We start from the raw sequence: 18638 nt of genomic DNA on the forward strand, positions 1-18638 counted from the left end.
TGATTTGATTGGTCTGGCAGAGGGCGGTGTCAGCCTCGGCTCCCTGATTGGCCTAGGAGTCGTTCGCGCTTGCGTTGTTGCCGGGACTTCCAGACGTGTTGACCTCTTGGCAAGTGAGGGGCGGGAGCGGTGTGCGTGGGGTCTGCTGCCCTCTCCCACAGAGCTGTCAGCAACAAGTCCGCCAGTGAGTAGAGCTCTGCACCTGGGAGCCGGTCAGGTTTTCAGATACTTCCATTTTCATTTTTCTGGCTCGTCTCTGCTCTACCCCCTTTTCTCTTATCTCCCCTACTCTGTCCTGTCCTTCTTTTTGTTTTCCTTCATACTGGAAAGGATAGCACTTTTCTCGACTTTCTTTCTTCTCAGGGTTAAATTTTCATTCAGGTCCTTGGGTATTTGAAGGCACCACTGCAAAGGTGCTCTTCAGTTCAGGAACAATGTCGCTGTCAGCTCGGGCCACAGGAGTACCCATTAAGCAGAGCTCATTTTTCCTATGATTCCAGAGGGGTTGCCCCCCGGCTCCAAGGCAGCCTTCCTTCTAGTCTCCGGCTCATGTATTAGAGTTTTTCCAAAAAGGCGATGAGACAAAACGTAGTTGGGTTAGGAGTGAGAGATGGAATAGGAAAAACAGGTCTAAATCGGCAAAGTGTAAAATATTTACTTGCTCTTGGCTTTGTCTAGAAAGAGGTCTTTTAGGAAGCATGCAAGGTTTTAAGCCACTTGATTTAACGCAGTATAATTTGTAATTAATGAATTCTTTATGCTAATATTAATTTGCACGTCCTTAGTTGCTAATATTAACTGACATCTCTAATCCAAAATGCCTGAACATGGAGGTAGCTATTTCTTTAGGTACTCACATGAACAGTCAAACTTGAAAATGGTTTGGTTCAGAGTTTTTTTCCCTAGGTATATTTTCTGAAGGTGAGAGGAAGAATTTTTATCACCTCTATTTAACCCATTCTAATCATCATATTTGTTTTGCATGTTGTTTCTCTGAATGCTTGAAGCCTTTCCTGATGCATCTTCTAAGAAAATTCAGAAGTCCTATTGCCATCAATAGTGGTTATGTTCTTATTTAAAAAAATTTCCAACCTTCCCAATTTGCCATTTGGTTTTCAGGAAGTCTCTGTTTTACAAGGCTCTCTCCTGTCATTTGTCCAAGTTGAAGAAAAGTTCAGAGTATTTTGTGTGAAATGGATGTGGTACTTCCCATCTTCAATTTAGTCTCAGTTATCAAATTACCTTTTATATTATTGCTGCAGGAATGGTTCAGATATAGCTTGTTAATTTTTCTCATTAATCTTTAAAGCTAGTAAATACAAGGGTAGCTTGAAAAAAGATGGATGACAAGGACCCCCAGGCTTAATAAAATAAAAACCATAATACCTTTAAAACTTATGAGAGTTGTTTTTATTTTATTTATGTTTAGACTTTGTCCTAAGGACTTTTTACCTATTTGAGTGTATTGCATTTACAAAGATGTACCCTGATTCTTTATGAGCTTGTCTACTTTTTTTTTTTCAAAAAAATCTATACATAACCTAGTTTTAACTTTTTATTTATTTTTATATACTTATAGAAAGCATATACTTTATAGTTTCACAGTTTAATAAATTTCCACAAATGCAATACATCTATGTAATTGGCATTCAGTTCAAGACTATCACCTCAATGGGTTCCCTCTAGATCCCTTTCTGTACTAGCTACCATAAGTAGCCACTTTTGTCACTTTTGATATAAAAATTAATTTTTATTGTTTCCTAAATATTTAGATAGCTACATAAAAATTCTTTCATTTGCATATGCTGCAATTCAGTTATAGCTAATACTTCCACTAGTGAATTGTTTGTTATTTCATGACCCTATAGTGTTAGTCTTTTATGCTTCATTAAATCTAAGGAATGGTATGGAATATAGAATTTAAAATTCATTTACCTTGTGGGTTCACCAGTTTAAAATAATATGGTATGATAAATTTATTAATGATGTTTGCATATAAAATAGTTTAAAATGATAATCTCTATATACTGAGGCTGGATAACTCTAAAGTTATTCAGTAACTCAAATAAACAGTTTACTCTTTTCCTCTATGGGATTTTGATCAAGCCACTTTATTTCTTTATTTTTCTGAACCTCAATTTCTATATCTGTAAAGTGATGAAATTGGCTCCATCACTTAATGTAAGACTCTATGCTAGTTATTAAGAATATATAGAGGGGCTGGGTATATGGCTCAAGTAGTAGCGCGCTCACCTGGACTGCATGAGGCCCTGGGTTCGATCTTCGCACCACATAAAAAGAAAATAAAGACATTGTGTCCAGGGACTGGGTATGTGGCTCAAGCGCTAACGCGCTCTCCTGGCATAGGCGGGGTGCTGGGTTGATCCTCAGCACCACATAAAATAAAGATGTTATGTCCACCAAAAACTGAAAAATAAATATTAAAAAATTCTCTCTCTCTCTCTCTTTTAAAAAAAGATATTGTGTCCACCTTTAGCTAAAAAATAAATATTTAAAAAAAAAGAATACATAGAGGGGGGCGCAGTGGTGCACACCTGTGATCCCAGTGATTCGGGAGACTGAGACAAGAGAATCATGAATTGAAAGCTAGCCTCAACAAAAGCAAGGCACTAAGCAACTCAGTGAGAGCCTGTCTTTAAATAAAATACAAATTAGGGCTGGGAATGTGCCTCAGTGATAGAGAATCCCTGGATTCATTCCCCAGTACGGAAGGAAGGAAGGAAGGAAGGAAGGAAGGAGAATACATAGAATATATAGCCCTAATGTTTGAGCAATCTGTAAACTGGAAGGAGAAAGATTACTGATGTGGCTATTTGGCCCAACTTCTGGGTTCAGGGAGTATGGAAAAATATTAATTAAAGGGAAGTTCTTTGAAATTAGGCTGTCAGTTGGGTGTAGTGGTTTTCATGTGTAATCTCAGCTATAGGAAGGTTGAGACAGGAGAACCGAAAGTTCAAGGCCAGCCTCACCAATTTTGTTAGGCCCTTAGCAACTTAGTCAGACCCTGTTTTCTTAAAAAAAAAAAAATAATAAGTAGAAGAAAGGAATAAATTAGGCTCTCTACATTCAAGTCTCTAAAATTAGGACAATATTGATACCTACCTCTTGGTATTTTCAGAATTAAAATTTCTGCTCTCTGTGAAGTCCTCAGGGCCTTCTGTGTGCCTGGAATACAGAAAATGCATGTTAAGAGATAATGCCTTAGCTGAATTAGCTAAATAAAAACAGGATATTTTAGGCTGAAGGGAGAACAGAACAAACTCATAAATCTTTGGCATCTGCAGTGAACTGTAGGGAATCCAGTATTTCAAGAATATAATGTGTAGAGTACAAAGGAAGACGTGAGTTTGACACAGAATGTGGAGTGGACAAAGTCAGATGTGAGTTTGACAGGTTAGCAGAAACTGGTTATGGAAGTCTTAGATGTCTGTTTGATTTTTTTACCACTTTTTTTCTTCACCAGCTACAGTACTGCCTTTCATGAAGTAAATATCAATTACAACTCTTTTAAATGAAAAAAATAGGAATTTATACTTTATCTTCAATATGGTGCAGAACCTTTGAAAAATTTTGTGAGAATGTGACAAAATTTGCACTGGTGTCAGTGGGTAAATGGATTAGATGGTGCTAAGGCTGGTCAGTAAAGCCAACTAAGGGTCTAAAGAGGAAGAAGAATAACTAGAACAATTGTAAATGTGGAGAAAAGGAGCCAATATTAGGTGCAGAAAGTAGCAAAAGGGATATTTTAAAATATATGCAAACTATTTTTTTATTTTTCTAGATCAGTTCTCAATTTCCTTGAGTATTTTCATGCTTCACCATGTTGAGGGCAAAGAATCAGCTTTTTTCACTTTCACCCCATTACCTGAAGCAGTTAAAAGAACCATCATCCTCCAGGCTCGGATGGATACGGTGTCTACATCAGCAGAAACCTCTTCATCCAGAATGGGCTGCCCTGGCCAAAAAACAGCTGAAAGGCAAAAACCCAGAAGACTTAATATGGCACACCCCAGAAGGGATCTCTATAAAGCCCTTGTATTCCAAGGAGGATACTAAGGACTTACCTGGAGAACTTCCAGGAGTGAAGCCATTCACACGTGGACCTTATCCTACCATGTATACTTTTAGGCCCTGGACCATCCGCCAGTATGCAGGCTTTAGTACTGTAGAAGAAAGCAACAAATTCTATAAAGACAATATTAAAGGTGAGATTTTAACATGAGACATTATATTTCTCATTACACATAACTCCTAATCTTGGCTTTTTGGTTTTTTTGAGTAGACACTAATAATCTCTTTCAAGATATTCACTTTATAATTTTGTGATTAGAGACTATGCTGAATGAAATAAATGTTTTTCAACTTCTGTGGTTAAAAGGATAAGTGAGTTAGAACAAAGTGCTTATACCTTTATGTATAAAAGCAATTAGGTGAGGTGAAGATGTATGAAGAAAAGACTTTTGCTTTACCTTTGAAAAGCTTTTAATTAATATTGTTGGAATAAGTATTGGAGGGGAAGATAGTTTAAATTATGACCAAAGAAAGTAAAAAGAAAATGATAATATACTGGTAGATTCAGTGAAATCTTGCATTCATTCTCTGAAAATTATGTTTATAATTTCTTTTTCTGATCTATAATTAAATCATGTTGGTTACATGCTAAACTTGAGCATTCCTAAGTGTGTATTGTTAATGGAGGACTGAACATATGTTTAGTGTAGACTATATATTTATTTAAAAATTCTGGATGTGGTCTGGGGATGTAGCTCAGTAGTAGAGCTCTTGTCTAGCATGTAAAAAGTAGTGGATTCGATCTCCAGAATTAAACCAAAAAACGGGGATGAGGTGTCTTTCATAATTCTGTTAGCTAAAACATCTTCTTCTGACCATGTTAAAGAACAAAAAAGTGAGTAAACAAATGTTCTTGTCTTAACTATATTTGAACAGCCCAATCTTTTTCATGAGTTTTAGAAATATTTCAGTCAAAAACTGTCAAGAACAAACCAGGTGATTTGCCGCTTGAGCTTAAGCAACAAATCTCAGATAGACATGAGTATAGAGATACTATGATCATTCTCTTCTTTCTCATTGATTTGTAACTCAGTTTTTACATTTTTAGCACATCAGAAACAACATCTAATATCTTAAAGATATCTAAGCATTAAAATGTTGTAAAATAGGGCTAGGACTGTGGCTCTGCGGTAGAGTGCTCGTCTAGCATATGCGAGGTCCTGGGTTTGATCCTCAGCACCACATAAAAATAAATATATAATATAAAGGTATGTGTCCAACTACAACAATAACAACAACAAAAATTTTTAAAATGTTGTAAAATATACAGTAATGAGACAAATCAGTGTTTTGTGTAGTGTTAAAGTAAATCAGTTCATTTTGATGCCATACTAATCTTACATAATATTTCTTTATATATTTAGCTGGTCAACAAGGGTTATCAGTTGCCTTTGATCTAGCAACGCATCGTGGTTATGATTCAGACAACCCTCGAGTTCGTGGTGATGTTGGAATGGCTGGAGTCGCTATTGATACTGTGGAAGATACCAAAATTCTTTTTGATGGAATTCCTTTAGAAAAAATGTCAGTTTCCATGACCATGAATGGAGCAGTTATTCCAGTTCTTGCAACTTTTATAGTAACTGGAGAAGAACAAGGTGTACCCAAAGAGAAACTTACCGGAACAATTCAAAATGACATACTAAAGGAGTTTATGGTCAGAAATACTTATATTTTCCCTCCAGAACCATCCATGAAAATTATTGCTGACATCTTCCAATATACAGCTAAGGTATACTTCATCATTATATGTTTTGCTGTACTTGTTTGAATATAGGAGTTTTTACAGAATTCTGTGACTTCACTTGAATATAAGAAAGGTGTGAGTAATAGAGTACAAAGTCATTATGTTTTATTGTTATTAGTTTTTGTCTTTGATGTATATTTTATGGTCTACCATTAACCTGCACAATGTACATTTACTGTATTATATTTATTGTTTAAATTTAATTTTATGATAATTGGTAGAGTCAGGGAAGTCTCATAATTAATAATTTTTATTTTTCTCCAGAATTCAGATGTAGTTGAAATAGACACTGTTGTCAAGACAGATGAGCTCAGAATATCAGTTGTATTTATGCTAAATGCAGGATTGAAAGATCTGAATTATATCTTCAACATCAATGGGGTCCCTAATATTCATCCCTGAATTAGATTCATCTTCCCTAATCAGTATTAGCTATAGAAATAGCACAGGAAAACATTTTCCTCCTCCTCCTTCATTTTCCTTTGAGCAGTTCATATATATTTCTACCTGTTTCTCAAATTTTACTTCTTGCTAGAATTGCTTTGCTTCTCCTTACCTACCTTATTTAATGGCAAGGGGAAAATCTCTTCTCTATCTAATGTTTTTAAATCTTATTAATTCACACACAGGACTAAAAGAAAAAGAAAAGAAAAAAGATACTTAATTCATTCACCCCTATATATGGCTATCTCCACAAGCATTGGTATACTGCTTCCCATTTGATATTAGATTTTACACTTTATAATTTTACTTCTTTTCATGAACAGCATCTGCCCAAGTGAAGTGTATTGCATATACTTATGCATTTCTGTCACTTTTAGATTTCAAGAACATGTACATAGGAGGATTGCATTTAGCAGCATATAGCAAACACACAAATATCAGTAACTTAAACTAAATAGAAGTCAGTTTCATCTAAAGAGGTCAGAAGATGGACAGTCAGGGGATTGCTTAAATGGAATCTCCATATTCATCAGGGTTCCAGGATCCTTTTATCTTGCTTCTCTTTTACTGTTAGTGTGTCAGCTCTGGTTAAGGAAGGAAGTGGACCAGGTATGTGTCAGAAGAAGAGAGACCCAGCTCCTCCAATTAAAAATGAACTTCCATAGAGAACACACCAAACTCCCACTTGTAAGTTCAGTGGATGAAAATACTAGTAAAAGAACAGTGGAAATGTAGGGCTTCGTATTTTGCTATTCTGAATTTATGGTTCCACTAATAGAGGAAGGGGGAGAATGGTTATTGTATAGATAATAGTAGTCTGTGCTATTTTATAGTTGGGTATTTCATCTTGTGAAAGATTCTAATGCCATCCACAAGTTCAAAATCTCTTGATAACAATCCTTCATATAAGTGATATAATGCCAACTTCAGATACTGATCAAATAATGTTACTTTGAAGGACTTTGTGAGTGTGAATTTTGTATTTTTTAAAGAATTTTAAATTTTGGCAAAATAATAGGTCATAAAATTACCATCCTAACCATTTTAAGTATACAGTTCAATAGCATTGAGTACATTCACATTGTTGGGTAACCGTAACTATCATTTATTTCCAGAACTTTCTCCTCTAGCAAAACTGAAACTCTATTATATCTATTAATCAATAAGTCCCCATTCTGCCCTCCCTACTGCTCTTGGAAACCACCATTCTACTTTCTATCTCTGTGAATTTGACTATTCTAAGTGCTTTTATAAGAGGAATCATACACTAATGCCTTTTTGTAGCTGCCTTGTTTTATTTAGTGTAGTATCTGGAAGGATTTTTGAGTGTGTACTATATGCTGGAATAATACTAAATTGTTTAGATGAGTCATTTCATTTAATCCTAAAACAATTCAATGAGAAAGTTATAGTTATTGCCTCTATTTTGTAGTTTAGGAAACTAAGGAATAGACAGACTGAGAGACATGTGTAGAGTCTCAGCTAGTTGAGTGGCACAGAATCTGAGCTCTCTGATTCAAAAGTGTGTCCTTTTAAACACTGTACAATTTCTTTGTGATTGAGTTTTTATTATTTGATATTTAGTTAATTCTGGAAGGATAATAATTTTTGGACTCTGTAGAACACTTGTGATTATGTACTTTATCTAACATGAAATTTTAGGGTAAGAGTGGAAATGCAGTTCTCTTAGTGATTGTGGTAAAAAGAACCCAACTGAGATATGCTTAGCATTAAATCTAACAATAAATCAAACCAACTTTTTATCTTTTAAAATTTTTTTTTAGTTACTGATAGACCTTTATTTTATTCATTTATTTATATGTGGTGCTGAGAATCGAACTCAGTGCCTCACACATGTCAGACAACTGCTCTACCACTGAGCCACAACCCCAACCCCCATTTTTAAATTTTTAAGCCTTTCCTTTTATCTTGTTTCATTTGAAAATAATTTTTCCACTGTGTGCTTATTCATGTTTGATGCTTCATTCCAAAGAGTAAATGAATAACTAGTAAATAATATCAAATGGATACATCTTCTTCTGAGGCCAGAATATTGTTTTGGAATCAATTATATTTTCTTTTATTTAACCTAAAGAATGGTTAATGCTGATTCTTTCCATTAGAAAAATAAAACAGGTACAGTCTTTTTGATGATTTATGGATAGATCTTTTAAATTTGAGATGGAATTTAGTATAGCAATCCTTAAATGTATTCAGTAAATAGTATGAATTATCAAGTATATCTGACTTGAACATCATTTTTTAATAATTGCTCTTAGAAAATGGTTTTAATACAATCTCCTAATATTTTTGTTCACTTGTGATTTTTATTTTATATAGCACATGCCAAAATTTAATTCAATTTCAATAAGTGGATACCATATGCAGGAAGCAGGAGCTGATGCCATTCTGGAACTGGCCTATACTATAGCAGATGGATTGGAGTACTGTAGAACTGGACTCCAAGCTGGCCTAACAATTGATGAATTTGCACCAAGGTAAGTAAATTAAATTTAGATATTGTCTCAAAATTAAGAAGATTCTTAAAACTATTTTATTACTATGCAGCAAAATATGTTGACAAAATGGATTTACAAATATAAATGTCATGCTAGTTTTGGATTGTCTTATGTTTTATCTATATGGTAATGAGAATGATTGAATACTGTTTATTGACAAATTATATTAAAATGTAAACATAAGATTAAACAATTTTACTTTTATTAATTTTTCCATTTGAAAATATATAAATCATCTATTACTTTTTTCTGTAGTACTTATGTAATATAAATATTGTATGTACAGTGCTATGAAACATGTTTCAAAAAATCTTGTTAATAAAGTTGCATGGAAAAGTAAGGGAAAAATATGGTTTATAAAGAATTTACTTGTTAAGCTTTGCTCTGAGCCAAGCACTAACCTGTATACTGGCAGTAAAGCACTTGGAAAATATGTCTTCTGCCTTTTAGAGATCAATGAATGTACCTGTATACCAGGATATTGCATATTTGTTATGACAGCAGTTCTCAAATTGTGGTCCAAGGACTTTTGGAGATTGCTAGACCTTTAATGGGGCCTTCAAGGTCAAAACTGTTTTCATGACTAACTTACAACTTTATTTGCCTTTTTCACTTTAATTCTCCCAAGATTATAGTGGAATTTTCCAGAACTCACATGAGATGCAATGTTGCAACAGATTGAATGCAGCAGAAAATCTAAGACTACAACTGTTACAGAGATTTGCAAAAATATAAAATAATGATTTTTATTACAATTCTTGTGTTAGAGAAGTATACCTATTTGTCATAAAAATGTTACTTAATGTTGACATGTTGTAAGTTTATTGTTGTTTTTAAATGAACTAGTAAATAAAATATTGATAGATATTACCAAAATGAAGAAATATTCCTTAGGATCTTCATTAATTTTTAAGAGTTTAAATAGTTGGTGGGGGGGCTGGTGTTGTGGCTCAGAGGTGGGGTGCTTGCCTGGAATGCATGGGGCACTGGGTTCGATCCTCAGCATCACATAAAAATAAAATAAAGGTACTGTGTTCACCTACAAATAAAAAATTTTAAAAAAAAGAGTTTATGGGACCAAAATATTTGAGAACTCCTATATAAGGAACTTCTTCCAAGTGTACATGAAGTATTTTTTTAAATTAAGTTTTGGTTTCTTAAAATTCACCTTGTTTTACTTAAGATATAACCTTTGTGGTTTTAGAGGTGGTTAAGTAACCTGTATCAACTACAGAATATAAGATAGCAGAAATGGTAAAATTAGAGACAAATTGGAGAAAAATCTGCTTAGACCAAATCATAAATAATATGAAAAAAAAATAACAAACTTTTTTTGTGTGTATGGTACTGGATATTGAAACTCTTGAGCTGTACTCCCAGCTCTTTTAATTTTTAAAAAAATTTTGATACAGGGTCTCACTAAGTTGCTAACACAGGCCCAAAACTTGGAATCCTCCTGCCTCTCCAGTGCTACAAATGCAGGTATGCACTACCCCAACCCAGCCAAAAAGTGTATTTTTGCTACCCATTCAAAGCAAGTTTGACATTTATCCCCTCCATAAAAAACCCTGCCTTACATACTGGATATGCTAAAATATTTTTTTATTTTTTAGAAAATGAATATTTAATTAAGGACACATTAGGAGATTATTTCTTAAGGAAAAGCAATTGCAAATTGGATAGTTTTTAGGCTACTTCTAAGCTATTTCTTCTACATGCATAAAATTATACTTTTATATGTTAAGGTTTGCACATACTTATATATGTGTGTATTGCTTTTAATTCAAATTAAGATGTTTGATATTAAAATCTGGACATTGATTTTCTAGTGTGTGATACAATTAATTTTCTGTTTTATATTGTTAAATTTAAGCAAATTCTGGATTTAAATTCTTTATTTTATTGATGAAGGCATATATGTTCCAAAATATATTTGGAACATAAAATAAATATATTATATTTATGGATTTAAATTCTTTATATCATTGATGAAGGCACATATGTTCCAAAAAATTATTGTTTTAGGTTGTCTTTCTTCTGGGGAATTGGGATGAACTTCTATATGGAAATAGCAAAGATGAGAGCTGGGAGAAGACTGTGGGCTCATTTAATAGAGCAAATGTTTCAGCCTAAAAATTCTAAATCTCTTCTTCTAAGAGCACATTGTCAGACATCAGGATGGTCACTTACTGAACAGGTATGTATATAATTCAAAATAGAGAATTTTAATGAAGAAAATAAATATTTCCTTATACCAGTATGGTACAAGCAGGAAGTAAATGTAGAATTTATCTGTTAACATTTGAAAAATTGTAAATATTCTGAAGCATAATACACACTTAAATTTGTATTCATACATATTGCATAAATAAAATTTGCTCCATCTAGTGGTTAGCAATATAATATCATTTAAATCTTACAGTGATGTTTTACTTTTTAAAGGGAATTTCTCCTTTAGGTATATGTAGAAGGTAGCAATCAAAAATAGCTTGGCATGGTGACTTATGCCTATAATCCCAATGGCTTGGGGGGCTGAGATAGGAGCTGAAAGCAAGCCCCAGCAAAAGTGAGGTACTAAACAACTCAATGAGACCCTGTCTCTGAAGAAAATAGAAAATAGGGCTAGAGATGTGGCTCAGTGGTTGAGTGCCCCTGAATTTAATCCTTGGTACCAAAATAAATAAATCCTGATACCAAAAATAATTAAATAAAATAAAATGAACAAAGGAGTGAAAGATCAATAGAGTAGAGAAGGGAGAAAAGTGGGAGGGAAGAGGGGATAAAAAAGGGAGGGGTAATGGGAATTGAAGTAAAATACTTTGTATATATCATTTTGTGAAAAGGAACCCAAATACTATGTATAATTATAATGCTGTAATAAAAATAAATTTTTTAAAAGTAAAAATATTTGATGATGAGAAAAATCTAAAGTCATAATTTAATTACTACTGTCATATTGTTTTAATAGGAGTCTTAATATAAAACTGAGTAATTAAAAGTTGATATTATACATATATGTGCATTTTGTTTATAAAAGCTCTGTGTTCAAGCAAGCATTAGAGCAAAAAGTCCATTTAAATACTATTATCTCTGGGGTTATTTATTTTAATTCTCTTTTATTACACTAAAATTGTATGGTCATAATCTTGTCTCTTTTTTTCTCTCAGTGAATAGATGTTTAATGGCTACATAAAGAGCAAATAATTTATAAATATTATTCATTTCTTTAATACTATTATTAAAACTATTCTTTATATCTTTGATGGAGGCATATATGTTCCAAAAAATTACAGGATGGACTCTTCTAAGATGCATACATTTGCAATTTTTTATAAGGAGTATAAAAAAGGCCAAGTTTGGAACCTTGGCTTCATTTCAAAACCTCAAATAATTCATTCAGAATCTAATATGGTATCATATTTTACCATTTTTTAAAATCAAAAGAAAAATATCAATAGAGTAGAAAAGGGGGAGGGAAGAGAGGTCAGAAAGGGAGGGGGAATGGGAATTGAAGTAAAATCCAATATTCCTAAGTATTATTTCACATCTATATGTAAAAATATGCCTGTCTCCAAAAAAATGTATAGTGTTCTATAGTTTTGGTTATGTTTTTAAAAATAGGACCAAAATAATTGGCAATTATTTGCACAAATAATGTTGCATGAATGTATTTGTAAAAATTCATTTTTTTGCACAGTATGGCTAAAATTTATCAACTCTATTTCATAGTATTACCAAATCACTCTCCAAATAATCAAAATATAGTTCCATCAACAATGTATGAGAATACCTATTTTCCCATAATAAATTATATATTATTTAAACTTGTACTATTTGGATATATCTATATTTCAAATCCCTTTTGGCATGGGGTTAGAAATGATGGTGGAATATGATGATCATTATTATTCAAAATACATGTATGAAGACATGAATTGGTGTGAATATATGTTGTATACAACCAGAGATATGAAAAATTGTGCTCTATATGTGTTATAAGAATTATATGCGTTCCACTGTCATATATTAAAAAAATAAAAATTAATGAAATGACCTAGGAACTTGACAGTGTGCAAATTTAGTCTAGAATAGTAAGTGGAAAATGAAGCACAGCATGCAATATAAAACATAATAGCCTAGAAGTAAAATGAAACACCAGGAAAATAAATTCATTGTGAATACCTCATACTACAAAAATTGTAATGAAAAACAAAAATTCTGTAAAATTGCAGTTTTCATATGAGGAATGAAAACTAAGTAATTTAGTGAAAATATAATATGCAATGTTCTACTAAGGAACAGATTTTGGAGCCAGGCTCAATAGTACACACTTGCTCAGGGAGGCTGAGTCAAGAGGATCATGGGTTCAAAGCCATCCTCAGAAACTTAGCAAGACCATAAGCAGCTTAGTAAGACCCTGTCTCAAAATGAAAAATTAAAAAAGGGGTGAAGATGAGGCTCAGTGATTAAGTATTCATGGGTTCAATCCCTTGCATTCACTCTCCCCCCCAAAATTGAATGAAGTTCAAATTTTGGAACAGGAAAATAAAGTAGGATACAAAATTATAGACAGTGGAAAATGAATTATTAACATTAAAGTAGGTATTGAGTGAACCACAGTGGATTTAGAAAACAAAGGTGAAGGCTAATCTTGTTTATACATGTTCATTTTACATAAAGTATTTTGATACGTTTAAAAATAATTTATAATTTAAAATTTCCATTGCTTTTATACATTTAAAAGTGAATTACAGCTTATATGTTCCATATGAAATATAACTTCAGGTCCTTATAAATGGAGAAAGAGATTTTGAGTTTGGGATAAACTTTAATAATACTTTTTTATCTCAATTTGCTTACTTTGTAAGCTAAGGAAACTAAAGTTCAGAGAAATAAAATGAGTTTCCCAAATTATATTTAGGAACATAATAAGTTCTAACCCAGATTTCATATCCCATAGTCCATTGTTCATTTTATTATTCATTTTTTTAATTTGTTTTAATTATTCATGTATTGAGTGCCTGTTTTGTGCATATCAATGAAGTCCATACTTTGATGTATAAGAAATAATTAGAAGATAGAGAATTAGGAGATGTGGGCTCATAAAATCTAAGGAGAAAAGACATGATATTGTTACCAAATATTTATGAACTATAAAAGTGGGCACAACAAATGTTTGATATTTCACAATGCTTTAGTGCCTAAGCATATACTATACAGTTGGTTTTTAATTCTAATTCCACTAATAATCACTAATTTGTCTTAAGTTTATTTGATATTTTGAAGCCTAATGTGGACATTGGCATAGAAAGTGGGCAGCTTAATTATATCTGCTTAATTATATCCTTTTATAATCACAACATCTATCAACTGTTTCCGTATTTTGTTGTTTCTATTTCTTACCAAATGTTTTAGGATCCCTATAATAACATTATCCGAACTGCAGTAGAAGCAATGGCAGCTGTGTTTGGAGGGACTCAGTCTTTGCACACAAATTCTTTTGATGAAGCTTTGGGCTTGCCAACTGTGAAAAGTGCTCGAATTGCCAGAAACACACAGATCATCATTCAAGAAGAATCTGGCATTCCTAAAGTGGCTGATCCTTGGGGGGGTTCATATATGATGGAATCTCTCACAAATGATGTTTATGATGCTGCCTTGAAGGTCAGTTTCTCCTCTTTGCAGCTTTGTTGTCAAGATTTATAAATTTATAATGACTGATAAATTTATATATCAAAGTTCTTGGGGTTTTGTTTGCCTTATAAATCTAATCATTTTTAAACTTACATCAAGATTTAGAAAATGTGAGAAAAGGGGAAATTGAAATTTGATTTTGTAGTTTTCAAAATTGAAACAATTTAAAAATGTTCGTTTGTATGTTAAAGTATTTCATTCAAAGAGTTAAAAAGACTGCTAAAGTTAAAGAACTTATGCCAAAAAAAAGCAGTCATTAGCTTTTCACTTATTTTTTTCCTATTTCTTGGCAATGCTTCATACTTTTGTTTGTTGTCCTTTTTGTTTTTATCTACTTTAAAGTCATACATGACTGTTTCTTCTAATTTTTTCATGTTTATAGACATTAGCCATACTAAGACAAGCATTTATTCTTTTCTTAGTATGATAGTTTAGTATTTTAGTTGACTTGTAGTACTTTCCCTGTCTCTTATCAAATTCCTTTCCAAGTGTTCCGATGTTCTCATTTGATTTAAAGTGGTTTCTCTCTAAGATGTTGATCATTGTTGTCCTTTGGTTTCTCTTTGCTTGTATGCTAAGAATACTTTTTCATTTCTTCTATGTTGTATTCTGAATCCTGAATCCCATGCTTCTGTTTTTCTGAAGCACTTATTTTTTTAAAAAGTTTTAGGGGCTGTGTGTGGCTCAGTGGTAGACTAGCATACATGAGGCACTGGGTTCAGTCCTCAACATCACATAAATATAAAATAAAGATATTGTGTCTACCTAAAACTAAAAAATAAATATTTTTTAAAAAGTTTTTAAATTTATTATTTATATATATATGTATATATATACATATATATATATAACAGTACATTTGACATATTATACATACATGAAGTAAAACTTACTCTAATTAGGATCCCATCCTTGTGATTGTACATGATATGGAGTTCTACTGGTCATGTATTCATATACGAACATAGGAGAGTTATGTCTGATTCATTCTACTGTCTTTCCTAATCCCATTCTCCCTCCCTTCCTTTCATAATGTTGGCAAGGATGTGGGAAAAAAGGTACACTTATACATTGCCAGTGGGACTGCGAATTGGTGAAACAACTATGGAAAGCAGTATGGATATTCCTCAGAAAACTTTAGTCTTCTCCCAAGATTCAAGTGAAGTTTTCTGTCTTTAGAATATACTTGTTACTTTTGTTATTGTCTTTTCAACAGAAAACTTTAAACTCACAAGTTCTAATTAATTCCCTTGCTAGCTGTTTAATTCCTTTCTTATGAAATATTGACTTTTAGCTTATAATTTTATTGTATTGTTAGTAATTATATAACAACACTCAGAGCTAATTTGTGTTCTTTAAAATTTTCTTATTGTGTTCTAGTTTTATTACTCTGTTTTTCTTATTGTTAGCTCATTAATGAAATTGAAGAAATGGGTGGAATGGCCAAAGCTGTAGCTGAGGGATTACCTAAACTTCGAATTGAAGAATGTGCTGCCCGAAGACAAGCTAGAATAGATTCTGGTAAGAAACAATGGAAGAGTATGTGTATGAAATCCAGTATCAAGAAATACCAATTTTTGTTTGATGATAACATATAGTTAATAAAAAAAAAATGAGAAAAATCTCTTTATATGTCCATATATATTTATATTTTTGTATTTGTGCCTGCATAGATGTATGTAGGCAAGCATATATATATCCATGAATGTATATATATATATATATACATGCATGAGTGTAACATTTTGAAGATTACACTATCAGTTATTATTGTGTTCTATATTGGCATATTCACTCATTCATTCAATCCATGAATCATTTTTACCATGTTAAATTTGAGGCACTTGCTGTGTCTGGGCATACAACTGTGATCAGGCCAGATCTAAACTCTGTGCCCAGAGGACTTACATTCTAGGGAAAGAGAAAATGAATAAGTAAACAAAGTAATTACAGATTGTGTTAATTGCTATGAAGAAAATAAAGAATATAAGCTAGGGTAGGAGTGTTAAGATGTGTTTAGATAAGAATAATAATCTGTTCATTTGAGGCAAAATATATTTTTTATCATGTAAGGAAGTGCCTTTTTAATTCTGATTAATCACTTATAGATAGTAAAAAGTGTTTGTATTTTATTTATTTATTTATTTATTTTGTTTGTTTTGGTACTGGGGATTGAACTCAAGGGCACTTGACCACTGAGCCACATCCCCAGCCCTAATTTATATTTTATTGAGACAGAGTCTCACTGAGTTGCTTAGCACCTCTCATTTTGCTGAAGCTGGTTTTGAACTCGTGATCCTCCTGCCTCAGCCTTCTGAACTGCTGGGATTACAGGTGTGTGCCACCATGCCCAGCTGTATTTTATGTTTGAAAGTGATTTACTGTAAGAAAATCCAAGAAAATTTAGAAAAGCTGTTGGGTGTTGATTCTCTAGCTTCTAAATCTTGCATGGTAACTGCTCTGATTACTTATGTTTTGTAATGTTGTAAGAAGGCTTATCAGGAACACTGAAAAAGCATGTAGTTTGGGAGAAAATAAAAGTCCTCCTTCATAGAAATTCTCATATGCAACTGTACTTTTCCCTTGCACCTTCACCCCAAATTTGAAATTTGCTGTTCTACACTGAAGTTTCATTAAAAGTTAGGAATATTACTTTTATTGTTATGGAAAATACATGATAATTACAGCATAATTGTTAGGCAATTATTTGTGAATAGAATCTCTATATTATTCTCCTTTTGGAAATTTATAGGTTCTGAAGTAATTGTTGGAGTAAATAAGTACCAGTTGGAAAAAGAAGAATCTGTAGAAGTTCTGGCAATTGATAATACTTCAGTGCGTAAGACACAGATTGACAAACTTAAAAAGGTATGAATGGCTATTATTTTCTAAGTATTTTCTGTTTTCTGGATGCTGGATAATTCCTTATATTGTCCTGTTTTAATCTTCACAACAATTGCATGAGATGGGGATTACTCCTATCTTTTTAACAGAGAAACTAAAGATAAGAGACTTGATTGGGATAAATGAACAGCCAAGACTCAATTGAGGTCTGTTGACACCAGAAACTCAAGTATTTTTAAACTATGATATTTGCCCCTGTGAAACTTATATTTTAGTATTAAAAACACACTAAAATAATTGTACCTTACATAATTTACTGATTAGAACTGAGGCTTATATAATTATGTAAATCACTCAAAAGTAAAAAAAAAAAAAAAGAAAGTTCAGAGTCCATATTTGAATCTAGGGCTTTTCATTGTAATTTCTTTCTTCTATGATACTAGTATGAAAGAATGATTCGCTTTCTGATTACTAAAATCCAACGATAGATATGCTACAGTTTATAATGAACTTAATTTTGAGTATAAGATATTTATTTTGATTATGTATCCTTTTTATTTTCAGTTCCTCATTGAGATAAGTAAAATTATGTAAAATACCAAAATAGATAAAACATTAATTTTTACTGCTGTAACTTGTGTATTTCTCTTGTAACAAGCTACCTGTAGCTCCTAATCTCTGGCATTTGTAATTACTTGCTATTTCTAAGTCACAAAACAAAATCCCCAAATGATTTTTCTTTGTTCCCTTTTCTTCTGGTTATTTAAAACTGCCCAGTTATATTGAATGCATGATTGTCTGTGTCAAATTTTTTTCATTGTTAGTGGCAGGTGTTTAATGATATTGTTTACACGTACACCTTCAATCTAATCAGGAATAACAATGATTTTTCACTCTTATAATTTTATCATTTTAAAGAAAGACCCTATTTAGCATGTACCATTTTATTTTCAGTTATCTCCAAAGTCTTTTTTTTCAGATATGCCATTATTCTTTATTTTAATCATACATTATTTCACGAATTATTGTAGTAATACACATTTCTAGAGTTTTTATTTCCAACAACACTATGTTATATAATACAGATCAACATTGTTAAACACATTTTAACAGTGTTTATGAAAAAATTTTAATTAATCTGAATGTGTTTCTATCTTGTTGTTTTCAAAAAAAAAGGTTTAACAAAATAGTTTTGCCCAAATAGTCTTTTTTTTTTTTTAGATTTTTTGTGTAATTTACTCCTTGTCCTCCATGATTTATTACTTTTTTTTCAGTAATAGATATTAAACTGAGGGCCA

General features: G+C 32.2%; 1 protein-coding gene across 1 annotated transcript in view; it reads left to right on the forward strand.

The window, feature by feature from the left end:
• Positions 1-82: 82 nt before the first annotated feature.
• Positions 83-18638, forward strand: part of Mmut (methylmalonyl-CoA mutase) — a 33764-nt gene continuing 15208 nt past the window's right edge. The window contains exons 1-8 of the mRNA XM_026415285.2: positions 83-184; positions 3803-4226; positions 5457-5824; positions 8624-8781; positions 10828-10999; positions 14218-14466; positions 15906-16017; positions 17249-17364. Of these exons, the coding sequence (XP_026271070.1) occupies positions 3842-4226; positions 5457-5824; positions 8624-8781; positions 10828-10999; positions 14218-14466; positions 15906-16017; positions 17249-17364 (1560 nt within the window). The 5' untranslated portion in view covers positions 83-184; positions 3803-3841. The remainder of the gene's footprint in view (positions 185-3802; positions 4227-5456; positions 5825-8623; positions 8782-10827; positions 11000-14217; positions 14467-15905; positions 16018-17248; positions 17365-18638) is intronic.

Source organism: Urocitellus parryii, chromosome 8 (assembly GCF_045843805.1).
Source record: "Urocitellus parryii isolate mUroPar1 chromosome 8, mUroPar1.hap1, whole genome shotgun sequence".
NCBI classification, from domain to species: domain Eukaryota; kingdom Metazoa; phylum Chordata; class Mammalia; order Rodentia; family Sciuridae; genus Urocitellus; species Urocitellus parryii.